The following is a 21,518-nucleotide window of genomic DNA, read 5'->3' as shown; positions in this document are numbered from 1 at the left end:
TAAAGGAAGCTGCTTGAGGAAAGTGAAAAGTGAAAGTGAAGTCACTCAGTCGTGTCCAACTCTTTGAGACCCCATGGACTGTAGCCTACCAGGCTCCTCCGTCCATGGGATTTTCCAGGCAAGAGTACTGGACTGGGTTGCTATTTCCTTCTCCAGGGGATCTTCCTGAATCAGGGACCAAACCCAGGTCTCCCGTATTACAGATGCTTTACCATCTGACCACCAGGGAAGTCAAGCTGCCTGAGGAAAGTGGATCACAGAGACCGCAGTGGGGGAATTCTGAAGTGTGTCCATATTCCACTGGAGATCAAAGAAGCCCAACTAGAAGAATTGTGGACTGACTGATGTGAAAACTGTGGGCTGAGCAAACATTATTTTTGAAAGGGCTGTCTTGAAGATTATGACTCAGACATTGGAGGAACCAAGGTGATTGGCAGTAGAAAAAATCAGACCATGTGAAATTCCTTAAAAATTTGTTGACTTGAATAATTTTGCCTGTGTCACCATAAAAACAAACAAACTTTTACACTTAAAAAAAAAAGACACACATGAACGTGTCATCAAGTGGTCTTCTGCTTCCTGTCCAGATGGAGCAAAAAGAACTAGTTTAACCCTACTGTCTGGAAAAAAAGGGACAAAATAAATGAAACAGGAGTTTTCAACATAGTGAGCATCAGACAATGAAGTTAACGATCTCTAAGAGACAGAAAATCAACAGGGTGAGTTCTGTGGCTGCCCCAGCTAGCCACCTGGAGTTAGGCAGTATAGGAAGGGGTGTCCTGTGGACTCTGAGTTGAGGGCCCGATAAGACAAAGGTGAGCAGAGTCTGCAGGACAGAGTGCTGGGGAGGAGAGAGCTGCCGAGAGAAAACTCTGAAGTACTGCCAAAGTGCCCACTGAGTATTCCGCTGGGAACTGATGGGCACACAGGAGGAAATTACCCAAGGCTGAGGTCGGGGAAAGAGCCTGGAAGGTGGCAGAGCCATGGGCTCACACAGGGCAGGAAATACTATTCACTCCCACAGTCCAGACTGGAAGACTTTACGACTCTTAGGGCAATGGGTAGAGTGCTTCTAAGGGTCTTGCCTCAGCAGCAGGGAATAATTGCCCCTAGATTACACGCTACTTCAACCCTACCTGAAAACTCAATACCCAACTAGATCAAACTCTTTCCCAGTAACTTGGCTATATCTCAGAACAAAGCTCAGGAAGATTTGCAGGGGTACAGAAATATCCAGTACCCAATAAGGTAAAATCCATGATGTCTAGAATCCAAAGTTCACTAGGCATGCAGAGAGGCAGGAAAATTCAACCCATCCTGAGGGGAATAATCAATCTGTCTTGATAAAAACAGACCCCAAATTGATAGATATTAGAATCAGCAAATAAGGGCATTAAAATAATTATTACTATAATCCTTATGTTCAAAAAGTTAAGTAGAGACATTTAAAAGGCAGTAAAAAGATCCAAATCAAACTTCTAGAAATGAAAACCACAATGTTGGAGATGAAAAATACACTGGTTAGGACAGATGGCAAATTAGACACTGCAGAAGAAGAGCAGTGAATTTAAATACACAGCAATAGAAACTGTCCAAAATGAAATATACGGTGGGGGGTGGGGAACTTTTATGAATAGCGTATCAGTGAGCTGAGCTATGAAACAACGTCAACTGGCCCAACTTATGTGTAATAGCAGTCCTCAAAGGAGAGAGGAAGAGAAAGAAAAACTACTTGAAGAAATAATGACCCTTGAATTTTCAAATATGATGAAAAATTATATGGCTCCCAAGCACAAGAATTATGAAGAAAACTATACCATGACACATCATAATAATTGCTTAAAACTAGTTACAAAGAGAAAATCTTAAAGGCAGCCAAAGGAAAAAGATATGTTACATACAAAGCATGAGAGATTTCTTATTAGAAATAATGCAAGTAAGAAGATGCTGGAGTATCTTCAAAGTACTGAAGGAAAAAGACCCATCAACCTGGAATTCCAGACCCACTGAAAATATCTTTCAGAAATGAAGGCAACCTCATAGCCATTAGGATGGCTATTATTAAGCACAAAACAAAACCAGAAAATTACAAGTGCTGGTAAGGATTTAGAAAAATTAAAACCCTTGTGCACTCTTGGTAGGGATATTAAATGGTACCATCACTGTGGAAAACAGTACAGCCATTCCTTAAAAAATTAAAGATAGAACTGCCAAGCGAGACAGCAATTCCACTTCTGGGTATATACCACAAATAATTGAAAGCAGGGTCTTGAAATGATATCTCTACACCCATGTGCATAGCAGCATTATTCACAATAGGTAAAACATAGAAGCAACCCAAGTGTCCATGGATGAATGAATGCATAAGCAAAATGTAGTACAGATATACAATGGAATATTATCCAACCTTAAAAAAAGAAGAAAATTCTTCAATATGCTATAACATGAATAAACCTTGAAGACGTTTTGCTAAGGAAAACAAGCTAGTCATAAAAGGACAAATACTGTATGATCCACTTATATGAGGTACTTGGAGTGGTCAAAATTATAGAGACAGATAGTAGAAAGTGGTTGCCAGGGTCTAGGGAGAGGGAAGATTAGGGAGCTATTGTTTCATGGGTGGAGAATTTCAGTTTTACAAGAGGAAAAGAGTTATGGCAATGGATGGTGGTGGTGACTGAAAGACAGTTGCGTGGATTTAATGCCACTGAATGACACACTTAAAAACGATTAAGACGGAAGTTCCCCAGTGGTCCAGTGGTTAGGAATCTGCCTACCATTGCGGGAGACACGGGTTTGATCCCTTGTCTGGGAAGACTCTACCTGCCGCACGGCAACTGAGTCCATGAGCCACAGCTACTGACGCCTGTGCTCTAGAGCCCATGTGTCACAGGAAGAGAAGCCGCCACAGTGAGAAACCCATACACTGCAAAGGAGAGTAATCCCTGCTCGCCGCAACTAGAAAAATCCCACACAAAGCGATGAAGACTCAGTGCACCCAGAAATTAAGTAATTAAAGATTTTTTTTTTTAAAGAAGTGTCAAAGGAGGTTCTTCAGGCGGAAGGAAAATGAGAAAGATGGAAATATAAATCTTCAAAATGAAGAAATGGTAACAATATGGGTAAATATATAAGGTTTCTCTTATTTAAATTTCTTTAAAAGATAACTACTAGTAACAATAATAATGTAGTGTGGGGTTTATAACATATAAAAGGATGACAATAAGAGCACAAAGGTGGGAGGAGAGAAATGGAAGCATATTAAGATTCTTACACTATACATCAAATGGGATACCATCACTTGAAGTAATAGTGACAAGGAAAGCATATACCATAAATCCTAAAACAACTGCTAAAATAACAAACAAAGACTTACAGCTTTAAGTCAACAAGAGCTAAAACAATCATAAAAACTATTCACTAATCCAAAAAACAGACAGAAAAAGGGAACAAAGAACAAATGGCACAAACAGAAAACAAAGAGCAAGGCAACAAATTTAAACTATCAATAATAACATTAAATGTAAGTAGTCTTAAATCTGAATTAAAAGGCAGAAATTGCCATGCTAGATTAAAAGCAAGACTTAATTATGTGCTGTCTACAAGAAATACTTCAAATATAAAGATACAAATAGATTAAAAGGAAAATGATGGAAAAAGATACACCATGCTGCCACTTAGACAAAGTAGATTTCTGAACAAAGAATATGACCTAGGAATAACACACGGCCATATGTCTACGGCAGCACTGTTTACAATAGTCAAAACACAGAAACAATTTAAATGTCCACTGACAGGTGAAAGGATAAAGAAGATGAGGTATATACATACTATGGACTACTACTCAGCCATAAAAAAGGATGAAATAATGCCATCTGCAGCAATATAGATGGACACAGAGATTATATTAAGTGAAGAGAGTCAGAAAAATACCATATGATATCACTGATATGTGGAATCTAAATTATGACACAAATAAACATATCTATGAAACAGAAAACAGGCCCACAGACACGGAGAACAGACTTGTGGTTGTGACAAGGGAGGGAAGGATTGGGAGCTTGGGTTTAGCATATGCAAACTATTATACGCAGAACAGATAAATAAGGTCCTATGGTACAGCACAGGGAACTGTATTCAATATCCTGTGATAAACCATAATGGAAAGGAATATGAAAAAGAATATATATATATATTTATACAGAAACACACAGTTTGACTTCCCTGGTGGCTCAGATGGTAAAGCATCTGCCTATAATGAGGGAGACCTGGGTTTGATCCCTAGGTCAGGAAGATCCCCTGGAGAAGGAAAAGGCAACCTACTCCAGTACACTTGCCTGGAAAATCCTGTGGATGGAGGAGCCTGGTAGGCTACAGTCCATGGGGTCTCAAAGAACTGGACACGACTGAGTGACTTCACTTTCACAGAGACACACACAACTGAATCATTTAGTTGTACAGTAGAAATTAACACATTGGAAATAAATTATACTTTAAATTTTAAAATGACACATATATACTTATCTATGAAACAAAAACACTCCCAGACAGAGAGGACAGACTTGTGGTTGCCAAGCCGAGTGGCAGGGCAGATGGATGGACTGAGAGTTTGTAATTAGCAGATGCAAACTATTCTATTTAGAATGGATAAACAACGAGGTCCTACTGTATACCACAGGGAACTATATTCAGTATTCTGTAATAAATCACAATGAAAAAGAATATATACATACAGTTGGATCACTTTGCTGTACAGCAGAAATTAACACAACAGTGTAAACAACTATACTTCAATAAAAGAAATTTTTTTAAAAAGGTAGTTTCACAATGATAAAGGGATCAATTAATCAAGAGGAAATAAAAATCCCAAGCATTTGTATACCTAATAACAGAGCTTCAAATTATATAAGCAAAACTGTAAGAAGTGCAAGAGATAAAAACAAATCTATAATCACAGACAGAGATTTCAATATCCCCCTTTCAATAACTGATAGAATAAGTAGAGAGAAAATTCAGAAGGATATAGAAAACCTGAACAACACTATCAACGAACTTGACCTAACTGACACTTACAGTACACATCATCCTCAAACAGAATATACATTCAAAAACAAAAAAAAAGGCTCAAAAACAAAAAAAAAAGGTACAGGAGCATTTATCAAGTAGACTGTATTCTAGCCCATACAGTGCATTTTAATCATATAAAGTATGTTTTCTGACAACTGTATTAAATTAGAAATCAGTAATAGTAAGATCTCTGGAAAACTCCTAAATATTTGGAGACTAAATAACATGCTTCTAAAAAACTTCTGGGTCAAAGCAGATATCAGAAATGAAACTAGAAAGTAATTTGAATTGAATGAACAGGCAAGATATCAGATTTGGGGACAGCTCTAAAACAGTGCTTAGGGGGAAGTCTATAGCACTAAATATCCATAATAGACATAAAGAAATGTCTAAGTCAATGACCTCAGCTGTTACCTTAAAAAACTAGACAAAGAAGAGTAAAATTAAACCCAAAGTCAGCATAAGAAATTAACAAAGATCAAAGCAGAAGTCAGTGAAATAGAAAACCCAAAAAAAGAGAGAGAGAAAAATCAATGAAACCAAAAGCTGGTTCTTTGAGAAGATCGGTAAAATTGATTAACTTCTAGTCAGATTGCTAAGGAAGAAAAGGGAGCAGACACAAATGATCAGTATCAGAAATCAAAGACATGACATCATCACAGATTCTACACATGTCCACAAGGCAGTAAGGGCATATTACAATAACTTTATGTCAATCAGCTACACAACTCAATAAAATGGACAAATACCTTCAGACACAAACTGCCACAGCTCACCAAGAAGAAACAAATAAATTGAAGAGCCCTATATCTATTTTTAAAAAACTTAATTTGTAGTTAAAAACTTGCTTGCAAAGAGAACTCCAGGTTCAGATGGCTTTGCTGGTTAATTCTATTGACTTTTAAATAACAAAACCAATTCTATACAAACTCCTCCAGAAAAGTGAAAAGGAAGGAATACTTTCCAACTCATTATTTTGGACTTACTAATATAAAGCTATAGTATTCAAGACAATGTGTTCTTGGCATGCAGACAGGCAAATAGATCAACAGAACAGCAGAGTCCAGAAAGAGACCTGAAAATATGGACAACTGATTTCAGCAAAGGTGCAAACACAATTCAGCAGAGAAAGGATTGTCTTTTCAACAAAAGAGGCTGGAACAATTGGAAATCCACATGCAAAAAAAAATTTTGGACCCATATCTCATATCAAATGCAAACTCAAAATGAATCATAGTGCTAAGCGTAAACCCTAAAAATATAATACTTCTGGAAGAAAACAAAGAGAAAACCTTTGAGACATGGAGTAGGGCAAAATTTTTTAAGTAAAACATTAAAAGCACAATCTATAAAAGAAATTACTAAACTGGACTTTATCAAAATTAAAACAACTTCTGGTTTTCAAAAGACAAGCCAAACACCAGGGGAAAATATATGCAAACTGTATATCTGATGACGGTCTTGCTTCTAGAATATAGTAAGAAAACAAACAACCCAATTAAAAATTTTTAGCAGAAGACTTGAACAAGTACTTCACCACAGGCATATCAACAGCAAATATGCACAGGAAGAGATGCCCAACATCATTCATCAGTTATTAACAGTTAAAAATCACACTGAGACACCTACAACAATTCAGTGGCTAAAATTACAATGATATGGAGCAACTAGAACACTTGTGGAGATGTAAATGTTACAACTACTTTAGAAAATAATTTGGCAGGTTCTTAGAAAGTTAACCATACACCTACCATATGACTCAGCGACTCCACTGCCAGATATTTACCTCAAAAAAGGACAAATGTCCACACAACAATTTGGACTATATCCAAATGTTCCTCACCCTTTTACTTGTAATAGACCCAAGCTGGAAACAAACCAAATGTCCATCAATAAGTGAAAGGATAAACAAACTGTGATTGGAATACTACACAGCAATAAAACAATGTACTTCTGATACATGGATGAAGCTCAGAACAATTATGCTGAGTGAAAGAAGCCATACAAAAAAAGAGAGAGGGTACATGATGCATGTTCTATGTATAAAAACTATGTACAGTTTATTATATGTCAAGTATATGTCAATAAAGCTGTTAAGGGGGAGAAAAGGCACAGGGAAATTAAGTAACTTGGACAAGGCGTCACAACAAAATGCCATCGTGTGGCTATGCCATATATAACAACTCCCTACCACTGGATATCATATTGTCTTTGATTAAAAATAAAGTTGTGATATAATATCCCTCTCTTTCTCTTGTTGTCTTTATTTCCCTTTTCTGAGAGCCCGGTTCAAGTAGTAGAAATACCAGATAGACCAAAGGGGATGCACACATTTGAGGCTATTAACAAGTGGGTCCCCAGAAAGCTGGGAACGAGGCCTACCCTCTGAGCTACCTCCACAGTCCCATTTTCACCAGCACACTTCCTTACTGGGAAGAGGTAAATAGGTTCATTCTTGTCCATGAGTTCCCCATCCCTGTCTTCCCGTGGAGTGGCAGATAATCAAAGAATCGCCCTGAGCTCTCAGTCTGCCCACCTGTGAGATGGGGCTATGACCAGTCTCTGCCAAAGCTGTGAGGCTCTGCAGGATGACAATGGTGGGCAGAGCCGTCTGTGATGACCAAGGGCCTTGGTCCCGTTCACTCTGGGATGCCTGTGGCTAAAATTATCTCCCTGTGAGTCATCTGCACCAGGTGCAGTTCCCCACCCACTCCCAGAGCCAGAGAACCGTGCCACTTCTCTCACCTGTTTCTTGGTGTCCACCTCCAGAATGTCCATCAGGTTGATCATGATGTTTTTGTGTGTCTTCTTGTACTTTCCAACCCGCAGTGAGACGGTGAGCCAGCCTGGCCGCCCTGTGCACATGAAGGTCTTGCTGCCCTGCTCCTTCCATTCCCGCACCTGCAGACATGAGCAGAAGCTGAGCTGGCCCCCCAGGGATCCTCTGGCAGCTTATAGCCCTGCCTTCAGGAGAAGGGACGGAGAACAGTGCCTTTGCTTGTCAGCAGTTATTTACTGAGGCCTGAATCCTTCCAGACACCTGGAGGAGTGGGACGATGAAAGGCCTACTGGCCTTACCCTCTGGACTCTCCTTGGCTAGTGAGGCCGACAAAAAAGTCAGTGTTGCCACACCACAAAGCAAAATGAAGAAAGAGCTGGAAAGCAGGATCAAAGTGCTTTGAAAACATTTATTCTAACTGCAAAGTTCAGGGCAGGTGTTATATTGGAAATAATAACAACCACACAAATGATAACTGTTGGGTTGGCTGAAAAGTTTGTTCAGGCTTTCATGTAAACCCAAACAAATTTTTTGTTCAACCCGGTATCTATAAGCTGCCCCCGCTGCGCCAAGCACCTGTTGTGTCTTGTTTCGTTTAATTCTCACAACAACCCAGGTGTTTGGGATGATCTGCCTCCTTTTGCAGATGAAGAAAATGAGAAGCAAAATAACTTGCCCAACATTACACAACTGCTGAAAGGCATAGCCCAGATTCACCATCAGGACTACCTAACTTCAGGCCTGGAAGGATAAACGGGCTTATATTAATAGGCAACGGAGTAACAGCTAACACTTACTGAAGCTGATTATGTGCCAAGCCCTGTTCTAAGCATCTGTGCATGTTAACTCATGTATCACTCTGAGCGGCAGGGAACCAGCAAAGGAGGCCAGATTCACCATCAGACATGGAAGGAAGAACTTTTGCTAAAGCTCTGCTATAAGTGACCCGAACACAAAACACACAGAACAAATGGCTCAGGAGGAACATGGGAGGAAGCAAACCCTTCTTGCTGATGGAAAATGGCAGGGAGGTGGACATCTGCTGCTGTGACCTGCAACCATCCGTGTCTTCTTCATGTGCTTCTAATAGTCCCATCTTTCTTTGGTCTGGGTGATGCTGATTGTCCCCTGCCCCCAGAGATGGGCCCATGACTGAGGTCTGACTCCATCCCCCTGGCCACAGTGACCAGTTCAGGGACGGGCCTGTGATCCAAGTTAAGCCAATTAAGACCGATTCCAGAAGGGGCCCTCTCACTTTACTGGAGTTGCTAGGCTGGCTGGATATAAGCCAGACACTGCTGGGGCCCCTGCAGGGAGACAGCCTCCCTGAGAACGAAGTCAGCTCAGAACAAAGCAGAGCCAAGAATGACAGCTGGGTGGAAAGACAGAGACTGATGCTGGATCTAGTGAAGTCTGAGCCGCTTTTATTCCTGGACTTTTCTCTCTTCTTTTTGGCTAGACCCTGTGGCAGGTGGGAATCTTAGTTCCCAGAAGGATTTGCTTCCTCCCATGTTCCTCCTGAACTCGTGCCCCCTGCATTAGAAACTCAGAGTAAGGGCAGAGTCTTAACCACTGGACTGCCCAGCAAGTCCTACTTCTGGACTTTTCAAGACCTGGGTCAGTAAAGTCCCCTTTTGCTCAAGCCAGTTGGAGCTGAGTTTCTGTCACTTGCAATCGAGAGTCCTAGAATAGGCTGCATTGAAACTTATCAGGCAACATGGGGAAGAACTGTTCTGTGATCAGAGAGACCAGGGTCCCATGTGAAGCAGAGGTTTTGCACAGAGGGATGTAACTGAGGAAGGGATTCCTGTGAGTAGGGTGTGACCGAGCAGACTTTGCCCCTGCCCAACTCTGCAGTCCCAGGACTTAATACAAACCTGGAGGGGAGCAGGATGCATTGGGAGAGCTGCATGCAGCCACGAATGGGAACTGGGGGTGGAGGATGGGACGGGAACATGAGGTGAATGTGGAGTTCATCAAGTCTGAAACACTGGTTGGGATGGATCCTGATGGGAGCCAACCAAGATTTAGGGCAGGGAGGTAATCCCGTGGCACCATGCTCTTATGGCAGGGCAAGCCAGAGAGGTGGGCAGGGCCCAGGAAATGGGCAACCGGCGAGGTAGCTATCACCACTTTCCAGGAGTGAGGCAACAGAACCAGACCTCCAGGGTAGAATGGAAAGGGTTGGGAAAGAAGCAATGTCAGAGCTCAGGTTCAGAGATTGAGCTGACTGGGTTCCAGACCCATTTACTAGCTATATCATCTTAGGCACATGACTCACAGTTTGAGTCTCAATATATTCTCCATCTGTAGAACAGGTGCAAGATCTCCCAGGGTGGCCCTTTTCTGGTAAGTGGCCAGAGGTGACCTCTGAAAATGGTTTACTATTTACTTGACCCAGAAAACCCCACAAAATTATGCAAATCAAGAGGTTTGAACCTTCGTGTTCACTTTAAGAACACCCGTGAAACTGCCCAGGCCGTTAAGAGTATACATATCCGAAAAGCCATCAAGTATCTGAAGGGTGTCACTCTACAGAAGCAATGTGTGGCATTCTGCCGTTACAACTGGAGCTTGTAGGTGGGCCCAGGCCAAACAGTGGGGCTGGACACAGGGTTGGTGGCCCAAAAAAGAGTCCTGAATCCTTACTGCACATGCTCAAAAGTGCAGAGAGTAATGGTGAGTTTAAGGGCTTAGATGTAGTTTTTCTGGTCATTGAGCCTCAAGATGCAGCTCAGGACTTACAGAGCTCATGGTCGGATCGACCTGTACATGAACTCTCTCTGCCATACTGAGATGATCCTTACTGATAAAGAGCAGATCGTTCTTCAACCAGAAGAGGATGTTGCACGAAAGGATACCCCAGAATAAACTGAAGAAACTAAAACTTATAGTCCAGGAAAACGTGCCACCAAAAAAATAAATGCAAAAAACCCCCCACAAAGACCTATCAGCACTGCGGTGAGGATGAAAAATAATGAACATCAGTGGCACAGAGTGTGGCAAAGGGTAGGGCCACAGCAGTGGGTTGGTCTGGCAAGGCCCCTTGTCTTCCTGTCCCTAATGTTGCTGTTTAGTCGCTCAGTTGGGTCCAACTCTGTGACTACATGGACTGACTGTAGCCTGCCAGGCTCCTCTGTCCATGGGATTCCCCAGGAAAAAAATACTGGAGCAGGTTGCCATTTCCTTCTCCAAGGGACCTTCCTGACCCAGCGATTCTGCATTGCAGGAAGATTCTCTACCACTGGGCCACTGGGGAAGCCCTTTGGTTTAGCTTAGGTTCAGAAGCGCTCATTGTGCTGCTTTGGGCCAGGACTCACTGGACAGAGAGGAGTCACCAGTCTGCCTTCAAGGAGCTCACATTCTGATAGGGGAGATAAGCAGGGAAATTGAGAATCTGAGCACATAGAAAAAACTAGGAAACAGGGTGCATTCGAGACCGAAAGTAGGAAGGGCTCTGGAGCTGTGACTGACTAGCACAATCCATGGCAGCCTGAGTAAAGGGCTTCCAGATGCTGGCTGCTCCCACCGGGTCCAAGGTCTATCCCTCCCAGCGGGGGCTCTCCGCATTCGTCTTCACGCTCTTATTGGCAGCACTCAGCCAGCAGCAAACAGAACATGGAGGCTGCAACACCTGTGGTGAGGATGGCTGCAGGAAACAGAAGCTCTGTGCAACCCGAGGCCAGTAAGAAAGGAACATACGGAGGGGCAGAGGGCGCCAAGAAGCTGCCCAGGCCTGGTGTTCATGCCTGATGTCCATTCTGGCGATGGCACAGAAGGAGGAGGCTCGGCTGTGAGCTGCAGCAGGCGTACGGGTTCTGTGAGCGCTGACATAGGGAAGGACACTGCCTTCTTAAGAGTGAGCGCCTGGCGCAGAGTGTGCGAGGCTCCCCACCCTGGTGTGGTGCTACCTTCTTTAGTCACTTTAGTCCTCTAATCTAAGCACGTGAAAAATTTTCAGCTTCTTGCTACAGAGTAAACTCCAAACTGAAGCCCCCGCCCGCAACCTAGCTTCAAACTGACTTTCGGACCTTCCCGCCCCTCCCCTCATATGCTCACACGTTCCCCAGATCATTCCCGCTACTTCCCAGTTACCAGCGCCAGGGGCACTTCCTTGAAGCCCGGCTCCTCTTCTGAAATCATCTGGGCCTGGTGAGAGCTACCTGAGTACGATTCTTTACATCTCTCCTGATAACCCGCACGTACTCTGCACACAGTAGGCACTCCATAAATGTCGGAGCAATGTTCTATTCAACGCCTTTGCTTACTCCGTTCCCTCTTGGGAAGCAACCCCCCTCCCCATCACATTTCTGTTGAGTTCAAATCTCGCTCAAATGGCACCTCTTCAGGGAAGCCCTTGCTCCGCGCCGCGCACCACTTCGCGCCTGGCTCCCGCCCCACCCGGCGCCGCTCACCTGCTTCTGGATGTCCCGCACGCGCTGTTCGTGCAGCCGCGGCGCGCTGCTGAGCTTGAACACCACCCAGGCGCGCACGTAGTAGTAGATGTCGAAGATGAGCGAGAGAGGTAGGAGGAAGAGGCACACAAACACCCAGCGCTGGTGGATGAGAACGAACTCTAGCCCCTTCACACGAACCCAGAGCAGGAAGAGCAGCGCGCACACGGCCAGCGACACAGCGGGCTCCATGGTGGAGCCGGTGGCGCGCCGCACGGGGGAGGCGGTTTGTGGGCTCGCGCCGCTTGTCACCGCCACCGGCTCCTCGCCTTCTTGCACTCGCAGCCGCCCGCCGCCGGCTCCCCTCGAGCCTAAGGACCCCTCGCCGTCTAGCGATTGGCTCAGGTCGCAAAGGTTCGGTGGGCCGAGACCCGGGTGGCGACCAATGGCGAGCCGCGCCGGGGATCGGACCAGGAACCTGCTGATTTTATTGGCTGCGGGAGCCTGTCCGCTCCACCCTCTTCTTCTTTCGGACACGCTGGGAGGGGGTGGTCGGGGACCAGTGTGCCGGAGGGGTCTGCTGAGCTCTGCTCTGCGGGGGGCTGCGGGATTCGGAAGTCCAGGCCCTGGAAACTGAGGAGTAGCTCCCACACCGAGGGGAGCGGTTGCAACCCCCACCCCTCCTCCTTAGGTGGCGCCTCCTCGAGAGGCGCGTTAAGCAGTCCCGCGTAGGGTTACCTCCCAGGGTGTCGGATCTGGGCGTCCCACGCTCTGGGATCGATCACCCTGCACTTTGGCCGAGGATGCCCATCTGGGCCAGGGAGGGTGGAAACCTGGCCTTGAAGCCCACAGGTCAAGTCAGTCTACCCTCAAGGCCAAGAAGCGCACCTTTTCATTTTTCCAGGCGCTTTCTCGAATTCATCTGAGTTACGCCACAGTCCGGCGCGGCGGGTAGTTTTGAACCCATTTTATAGATGAGGAAACATCCTAGAAGGGTGAGGCCTGCCTCTGAACCCCGAAGGACTTTCGAAGCGCAGGCTAGGGTTGGCGCCCTTCCCCCTCTCCCGCTGGACTGAGCGGAAGGGGAAGACTTGGGGAACGGACGGAAGGAAGGAGCCGGCTCTGTAAACTTCCTAGTGCCCTCTCTGCCAGGCAGTGTTGCAGACACTGGGGCAGGGTGGTGAGCATAGCAGATGGCCCTGCCCTCTTGGAGGAGCTAATCCGGAGAAGCGCGACTGTTACCAGCAAAAGCTTCAATCCAGTGTCATTTGCATTCCACACGATCTTGCAGAGAGACAATTACTTCTGAAATTTTAGAAAGTGTAGTTTTTTTTTTTTAATTTCAGAAGCCTAACATGACTCACTAGGCCTTTCACTGGTTCTGCTTACCTCCCCACTTTCCTTTTTCACCTTTGCCCTAACAGGCACTCTTTAGCGGTTGCCGGGTACCCCCATCCGTCATTTCAGGTCTTTGATCAAGCTGATACCTCTGGCGTGCCTTTTGCCATTCTATTCATAGCTAACATTACAGGTCCTTGAAGTTAGCTCAGGGCCAGTGTCCTTCCCCTTTAAGGTGCCCATAAAATAGAGTGCGTCTGTTCTGTGTCATGGGGCTTCCCTGGTTGGTTCAGTGGTAAAGAATCCACCTGCCAATGCAGGAGACATGGATTTGATCCCTGGGTGGGGAAGATTCTCCCGGAGAAGGAAATGGCAATCCACTCCAGTATTCTTACCTGGGAAATCCTGTGAACAGAGGAGCCCGGTGAGCTACAGTTCATGGGGTTGGAAGAGTTGGATTCTGACTTAAGAGACTCAATAGCAACAACATTCTATGTCACGATTCTTTTATATTATTTCATAGCCATCTCTGGGTGTCTCTCACTGTCACAGACTGTATTTCCACTTTATAGCATAATACTTGGTTCTCAGTGGACATGCCAGTGTGTGCTGACCAATGAATGAGTGAAAAATGTAGATAGAGGCTTGAACATTCAGAGATCAAAATAAAATAGTGAGAGGTGTTTGCACTGGGTTTCAAAAATGAGTCATCTAGACCTGTACACTCTTACACAATAGCTACTAGCTACTGGTATGCGGCTAGTCCAGACTGAGACATTTTCAGTGTAAAACACGACCTGGATTTCAAAGACAGTACAAAAAAGACAATGCAAAATACCTCATTATTAATTTTGACTTTGATTATTTTCCTTTTAAAGACTGAATAATATTCCATTTTTTAAGGTACCACAGTTTGCTTATCTGTTTTCCATTCATGGACACTTGGGTTGCTTCTATGTTTTAGCTCTTGTGAATAATTTTGCTATAAACATGGGTGTGCAAATATCTTTCTGAATCCTTGCTTTTAATTCTTCTGGCATGTATCCAGAAGTGGAATTGCTGGATGGTATGGTAATTCTGTGTTTAATTTTTCAGCTGCCATATTGCTCCACTGTTGCTGTACCAATATTTGTTGCTTTCTGTTTTTTTTTTTTTGACAGTAGTCACCCTAATGTTTGTGAGGTAGTATCTCATTGTGGTTTTGATTTGCATTTTCCTATTGATTAATGAGGTTGAATGTCTTTTTCATGTGCTTTTTGGCTATTCCTATGTCTTCTTTAAAGAAATGTCTATGAAATCCTTTGCCTATTTTGAATGGGTTTTGTTGTTGTTGTTGTTGTTGTTGTGTTTTAGGAGTTCTCTATGTACTTTAGATATTATTCTTTATCAGATACACCATTTCTCCAGTTCTGTGAGTTGTTGGGCCCATTAATTTTTGCCCAAGTCAAGGAAGCTCCCTTTGATAAGGAGTCTACTCACAAATTGTTGTTAATAAGTGTGTATTATTTCCATGGAGACCTAGTTAGAATGCTTAGGAATAGAATGTTCTGGTTAACAAGTACTCAGGTTAACCAGGAATTACAGTTTGGCCATGTAACACTCTTTTTAAAATGTGAGTCCTCATTTCTTGCTTAATGAATAGACCCTAAACAACACCAATAATTTTACTTATTAAGGAGCTCAGTAAACACCAGAGTTCTAACAAAGAGCATTTTATTATATTTTTACAGAACAGCTACTGAGATCATTCTGGTCTTTATAAACAGTCTCAGGACTGGTAATACAAAGAACCATTAATCTGAGTTTTTAATAAATGGAGACATTCAGACATAGAGAGGTTGAGAGACTTGCCTGATCAGTGTCTTAGTCTAGTGAATAGAGAAGTCCAGATATGGCTCCCATCTTATGGATCTTTCCATCACTTGAATCTGCTGCCTTGATTATTACATGAAACATCATTTATTGTGGTTAGGATCTAGATATACAAAGTGGAAGCTTTAGAATAGAGTTTCTTGAAGTGTGTTCTGAGACAATCCACATCAGATTACTGGCTAAAATGCAGATTCCTGGATCCCACCACATCCCACTGAATCAAAATCTCCCCAGGTGAGGCCCAAGAGTCAGCTTTTAAAAAAAGTCTCCAAGTTATGCTTACACGTGCTAACATTTAGGAGATTGGATTAAATATGTATTGACTCTGAAATGTCTCTAAGAATATTATCTTTGGTTTTAAATGAAGCCCTAGTGAGACTGTTTTTCCTTGCAAAGTGCAGCTTTTGCCTAAAAATCCAGTTTATCTAGAAAATTATAATAAGAAATAAGAAAACTGTAATCTAGCATCTAGAGTATCAAGACTTTGCTTGTATTATCACCTTGAGTGTCTTAAGAACAGTAAGCAATTTTTGAAGTCTCCAGGACAAGACTTTAACTCCATTCTAGGGGAGTTGGCTTTCTTATGCTAGTGGTTAGTCATTCATTCTTTTATTTACTCAGTCTCTCACTGATGATGCTTTCTAACTCAAACACCAGCAACGACAAGGGTGTTTATTCTCTCATACAGCCAGAAGTCCTAGTGTAGATTGACCCAGAGTTGGTTAAGTCATTGGCTCAATGACAGCTTGAAAGACATTGTTCTTCCTGTTCTGCTTATTCTGTCTTTCCTGGGTTAGCTTCCCAGATAATGGCCAGAGTGATCACAGTTCCAGGAGATCCATCAGGTACAGCAACATCCTGGGGGAAAATGGGAATCACTCTTAGATGGATATTAACCATATATTCAGTAATTGTTGACATGCAGTAATTGTGCAATGTACTGGGGAAAACCGTAGTGAACTAGATACAGTCATTGCCCTGACAGATCATTGTGAAGGACCTGAACAGATGAATAGGCGACTGTGAATCAGTGTGTTAAGTACTAAGATAAGAAATTATAGGGTTCTATGGAAGCACATGAAGAGTTGTAAGTATTTTATATGTATGTGTATATTTACAGTTGACCCTTGAACAACATAGGTTTGAACTGTGTGAGTCCACTTATATGTGGATTTCTTTCATTAAATATATACTACAGAACTATCTGATTCCCAGTGGGTTGAATCCTGCACTTCCTTCAAATGGTTCATCATCAAGAGACAACTAAAGTTCCCATATTCATAAACATCTTCCTAGATATAACTCTGGGCCTATACACATATATATACATACATACATAATTCCCTAAAGGTCAGCTCAATGTGAGTTTTACAATTTGCTTTATAAAAAATTAACCATAAGCTATAGACATTTAAAATGGTTTCCTTATATTCCAAAGGATGTTTGTGTATGTGTACAGGTGTGTGTGTGTGTGGGGGGGGGCTTAACTTATTTAATCAGCCCTCTGTTGAAGGATCTTTATTTCCAAATGTTTGTTATGATAGGCAAAGTTCCAGTGAATTTCATTATCATCCATGTTTTTGAACACAGTACACAAGTTGCACAGTCAAGGAACAAGGGACTTCATGAGGTCCAAAGCCTCTTACTCAAAGTGTCGTTGTTGGACAGATAGCATTAGTATCACCCGGGAGACTGGTAGAAATGCAGAACCTTAGACTCCACCCTGGACCGACAGAATCAGAATCTTCATTTTAACAAGATCTTGTCTCGGGGAGAAGGGGACAGTTTGCCTGACAAACCTGAAAAGTGAACAGATACAACCCAGGCAACAATTTGGGGTGAGACTGGTCAAGATGGAGGATATAGCCTCTTGGAAGGAAGGCCTTGTGCCTGGGAGGACCCACAGGAAGAAACCCTGTGTGGCTGGAGCTCAAGGAAAGAAGAGTGGAGGAGGCAGGCAGGAGCCAGGCCGTGGTACTGATTCTGCACTTTACTTGGGGGCCAGAAAAACTATTAAAAATTTCAGAGTAATATACTCAGAATTTTAACAAGCAACCTGTATAAACAACAATATTTCCAGGTTTCATTGCATCTAAGTTTTCTCTTTTTTGGCTGTGCCACCGAGCTTGCAGACTCTTAGCTTCCTGACCAGGACTGAATCCATGAGTGAACCCCATGAGTGGTCCAGTTACACAGAACACTTAAAAAAGGAGAGAAATTTTTCTGGCAGAAAAGAAGAAGAGAAAAAGGAGAGGAATTGAGCACCTGTTGAATCAGGTCAGGCATGACATCCATCATCTTAATATAACCTTCAAAACAATACTGTAAATTAGACATTGATGTGCCCTTGATGTATCAGTGTTTGGAGAGGTAAGGGAGCTGGACAAGGAAAATAATGTGCTGGGCACTTGACCTTCTAAGAAAACTATCATGAACCAGGCACACACAACTGGTATGCGTCCTGGCTTTGTTCAGTTTCAACAAAGACCACAAGCATATAGTTCAACAGGCCAAAGCACAGTAAAAGTTTTTAACAAAGTAAGCAGTTTCCTGCTTCTCCCTTCCCATACCCAGTCCTGCTTTCCTCTCTTGCACCTGGACTGTGAGCTCCCGGGGACAAGAGGGCTGTCTCCCAGTTGCCCAGTGCCACAGAACCAGTATCTCCAAGTCAGCTGTTCCCCAGCTTGATTTTGAATCAGAATCCTTTCCGTTTCTCCCAACAAAATCAGAACGTCTCTTAAAACTTATCAGCAAATTAAGTATCACTACAAAGACTAACATCTATGAATCTTCATTTATTCAGTGCTCAGATCTCCAGTCACTCACCATTGGAAAAAACCCTTAAAGGCAGGTGGAAGTGTTAGTTGCTCAGTTGTGCCTGACTCTTTGAGAGCCCATGGACTGCCAGGCTCTATCCATGGAATTCTCCAGGCAAGAATACTGGAGTGAGTGGCTATTCCTTTCTCCAGAGGATCTTCCCAACCCAGGGATCAAACTTGTGTCTCCCACATTGTGGCAGATTCCTTACTGTCTGAGCCACCAGGGAAGCCTGGAGTAGAAGTTAGCAGTACCAACCTCATTTTCATAGTTCTGACTTCTCCATATATTAACCTTGGGCTAGTTACTTGACCACTCTAGATAAGTCCTGACATGTGGTAAATTCCAAGTGAATATTATCTGTCATTATCTTCCAGAAGATAGGGGTAAATTTCTTTGACTGTGTTCTAGGCCTATGACTTCATTCCTTGGCAGAGATAAATGGTCCCAAAGTCACAGTCACCGACTTAATGTGTAAAATGAAACCACTGATTTAATAAGCGTGGTGGTGTGACATTCTGTGGGCAATAGGTGGAAGCACAGGCAACAGTGAGATGGGTTGAGAGTGAATTGCAGAGGGAGCAGGACAGCTTTCACACAACAGAAAAACAGTCCGGGTGGTTTAATGAGGGACAAATTGTTCTCCGCTAAGCAGCCTTCCTGAGGGCATGGTTGTGGGCTTGACAGCTCTTTATAGTAATAGATTGCATAATAATCACTTGAAGCATCAATAAAAAGTCAAAATGTTCTGAGTAAGCTGTTCAGCCAGGCAAGGAGGCATGCAATGCCTTTTTAAAAGACCCCTGAGCTTAACTTTAGATGGCACCTCTTAGAGAAACTCAGTCTAAGCTCTTATATGCACAGAAGCAGTATGTCCTGGATTTTAGAAGTACACGGACCAAAAAGATGTTTTTAAAAACTGAAGACCATGACCAGGACTGCCAATTTGTTATTTTGTGGTGCTGGAGAAGACTCTTGAGAGTCCCTCGGACAGCACGGAGATCAAACCAGTCAGTCCTAAAGAAAATCAGTCCTGAATATTCGTTGGAAGGACTGATGCTGAAGCTGAAGTTCCAGTACTTTGGCCACCTTTTGTGAAGAACTGACTCATTGGAAAAGACCCTGATGCTGGGAAAGATTGAAGGTGGGAGGAGCAGGGGACAACAGAGGATGAGATGGTGGGTTGGATGGCATCACTGACTCGATGAACATGAGTTTGAGCAAGCTCTGGGAGTTGGTGATGGACAGGGAAGCCTGGCATGCTGCAGTCCATGGGGTCACAAAGAGTCGGACAGGACTGAGTGACTGAACTGAATTAAACTGAAAGAGACCCAGCAACAAACTAATGAGAGAACCACCATCTGTTATTATTTTTCCATGAAAGGAAGGAAATTATAATGTCACAGAAAGTAGAAAAATCACAGTCTCAGACTAAGGGACAGTCCTTCAAATTGAGCACATTTGGTATTGCAAAATTCTTGCTTGCTGCATTTTATGATTTTTCTGACTTTCCTACACCTTCTGGAAGCATTGTTATGGGCCAGCCAGGTTGACCTGGAACTTTGAAACTACTGCTTTCTGGAGCAGAAATTTGCAAAGTGTGGGCCCAGGCCAGCAGTAGCACCACCACTTGGGAACTCCTTACAGATGCAAAAATTCTGGAGGTGGGCCCCATAGGTTGTGCTTTCACAAGCCCTCCTCCATGTGATGTTGACACTCAAGTCTGAGAACCACAGCTGCAAAATGTTTCAGAGTCCAAACTCACTCTGCTCACTGCAGTATTTATGACATACAATAGCATACATGTTTTTCTTGGTCCTAGGCTCATGGCTATATTTTGCCCATTTATCTAATATAGGCCCCAAAGTTCTCTCCTTCAGGATATATGGAGTACTTCTTATTTCTATAAGTTTGATAACACAAAACACATAGGCAAATACCAACAAAAATGACACAGATTCCAAAATCAGTTCCCAGTTCAGTTGTAAGGGTAAATAAACTTACCCTACAAAACAAATAAACTAATTTCAATCAGGCTGCCTACCTCCACTAGTTCCCCAGTGAACTGGTTCTAACTCAGGTACAATCAACAATTCACCTCTACAACAGGGTATCCCAATCTAATTGGCTTGTCCCATAAAGGAAAAGCCCAAATTGAGGGGGAATGTCTTCCTGGTGGGCATACCAGAGTGATTTACCCTACAATATCAAGCCTATTAACTCATAACACAAAAGAGCACAGAAAACCACAAATGAATCCACTACTGAATTGGGTGGACTTACCCTAAGAAATCGAGTTCGTTGACTCGTAGAAATTTGTTAGTTCCATTCTTCAACTGCCAAGTGCTGGGGCAGCTGGTGCTGCTACAAGGAATCTTGAGGGAAAGATCCTCAGGACAAATGGTCCTGGCAGCTACTAGGCCTTGTTCCAATATTCCTTGACTAGGGAATGCCCTGACCAAGACTCCTGGCTGGTGTTGAGGCAGTCTAAGCATGAATTGGAAAAGAATTTCCAGACACAGAATATTGCAGAAAGGAGTGAGTTTATTAAGAACAAAGAGCAGAGATGACATGGGCACTGTGAATGCAGCAGGCCAACAACTCCTGACAGGCCAGGGAGAGTCAACAGTTTTTGTGGGTTGGTAGACAATGGCAACCCACTCCAGTGTTCTTGCCTGGAGAATCCCAGGGATGGGAAAGCCTGGTGGGCTGCCATCTATGGGGTCGCACAGAGCCGGACACGACTGAAGCGACTTAGCAGCAGCAGCAGACAAATGTTATAGCCTCAGGACAAAGAAAATTCCTCCTGGAAGGTTGGCATTAGGTAATTGGTTAGGGAATTATAGGGTGACTACCTGGGTGGGCAGTTTTGCTTAATTTGGGGTCAGGAAGCCTGCTTGTGATGATCACAGGTGCTTTTGGCAATGGTTACAAAGCAGCTCAGTCAGCTTTGGAGGTTTGTTCTGGGCTCTGCTTCTGTGGCTTTAATACAAGGGCTTACATCTGTGGTCTTAGGGCAGGATTCAACATTCACCCCTTTTTTATGTATAGGCCAAATCTTTGGCCCCTCAACACCCTTCTCAAGTCTAACTACCTGCCTATCTGTGTCTCAGGTCATGGGAACCCAGGTCATTGGGGAAAGGAGTGAAGACCACTTAGATTTCTTCCTGCTGGACAGGAGCATCATGGGGTCCTGGGTCCAAATACCTGCTCTCTGTCAGGGTGCATTTGTGGAGGGAGATGAGAGGTCA

General features: G+C 43.5%; 1 protein-coding gene across 1 annotated transcript in view; it reads right to left on the bottom strand.

Annotated features, from left to right (window-relative positions):
* DHCR24 (24-dehydrocholesterol reductase) overlaps positions 1–12,635 on the bottom strand; it is a 33,641-nt gene extending 21,006 nt beyond the window's left edge. The window contains exons 1-2 of the mRNA XM_040231063.1: positions 12,262–12,635; positions 7,813–7,968 (exon numbers count right to left, since the gene is read on the bottom strand). Coding sequence (XP_040086997.1) covers positions 7,813–7,968; positions 12,262–12,492 — 387 coding nt within the window. The 5' untranslated portion in view covers positions 12,493–12,635. The remainder of the gene's footprint in view (positions 1–7,812; positions 7,969–12,261) is intronic.
* Positions 12,636–21,518: the final 8,883 nt, after the last annotated feature.

The sequence above is a fragment of the Oryx dammah genome, unplaced genomic scaffold, assembly GCF_014754425.2.
Source record: "Oryx dammah isolate SB20612 unplaced genomic scaffold, SCBI_Odam_1.1 HiC_scaffold_28, whole genome shotgun sequence".
Taxonomy (NCBI): domain Eukaryota; kingdom Metazoa; phylum Chordata; class Mammalia; order Artiodactyla; family Bovidae; genus Oryx; species Oryx dammah.
Note: the sequence above shows the minus strand (reverse complement) of the source record. Positions and strands in the feature narration are given on the sequence as shown.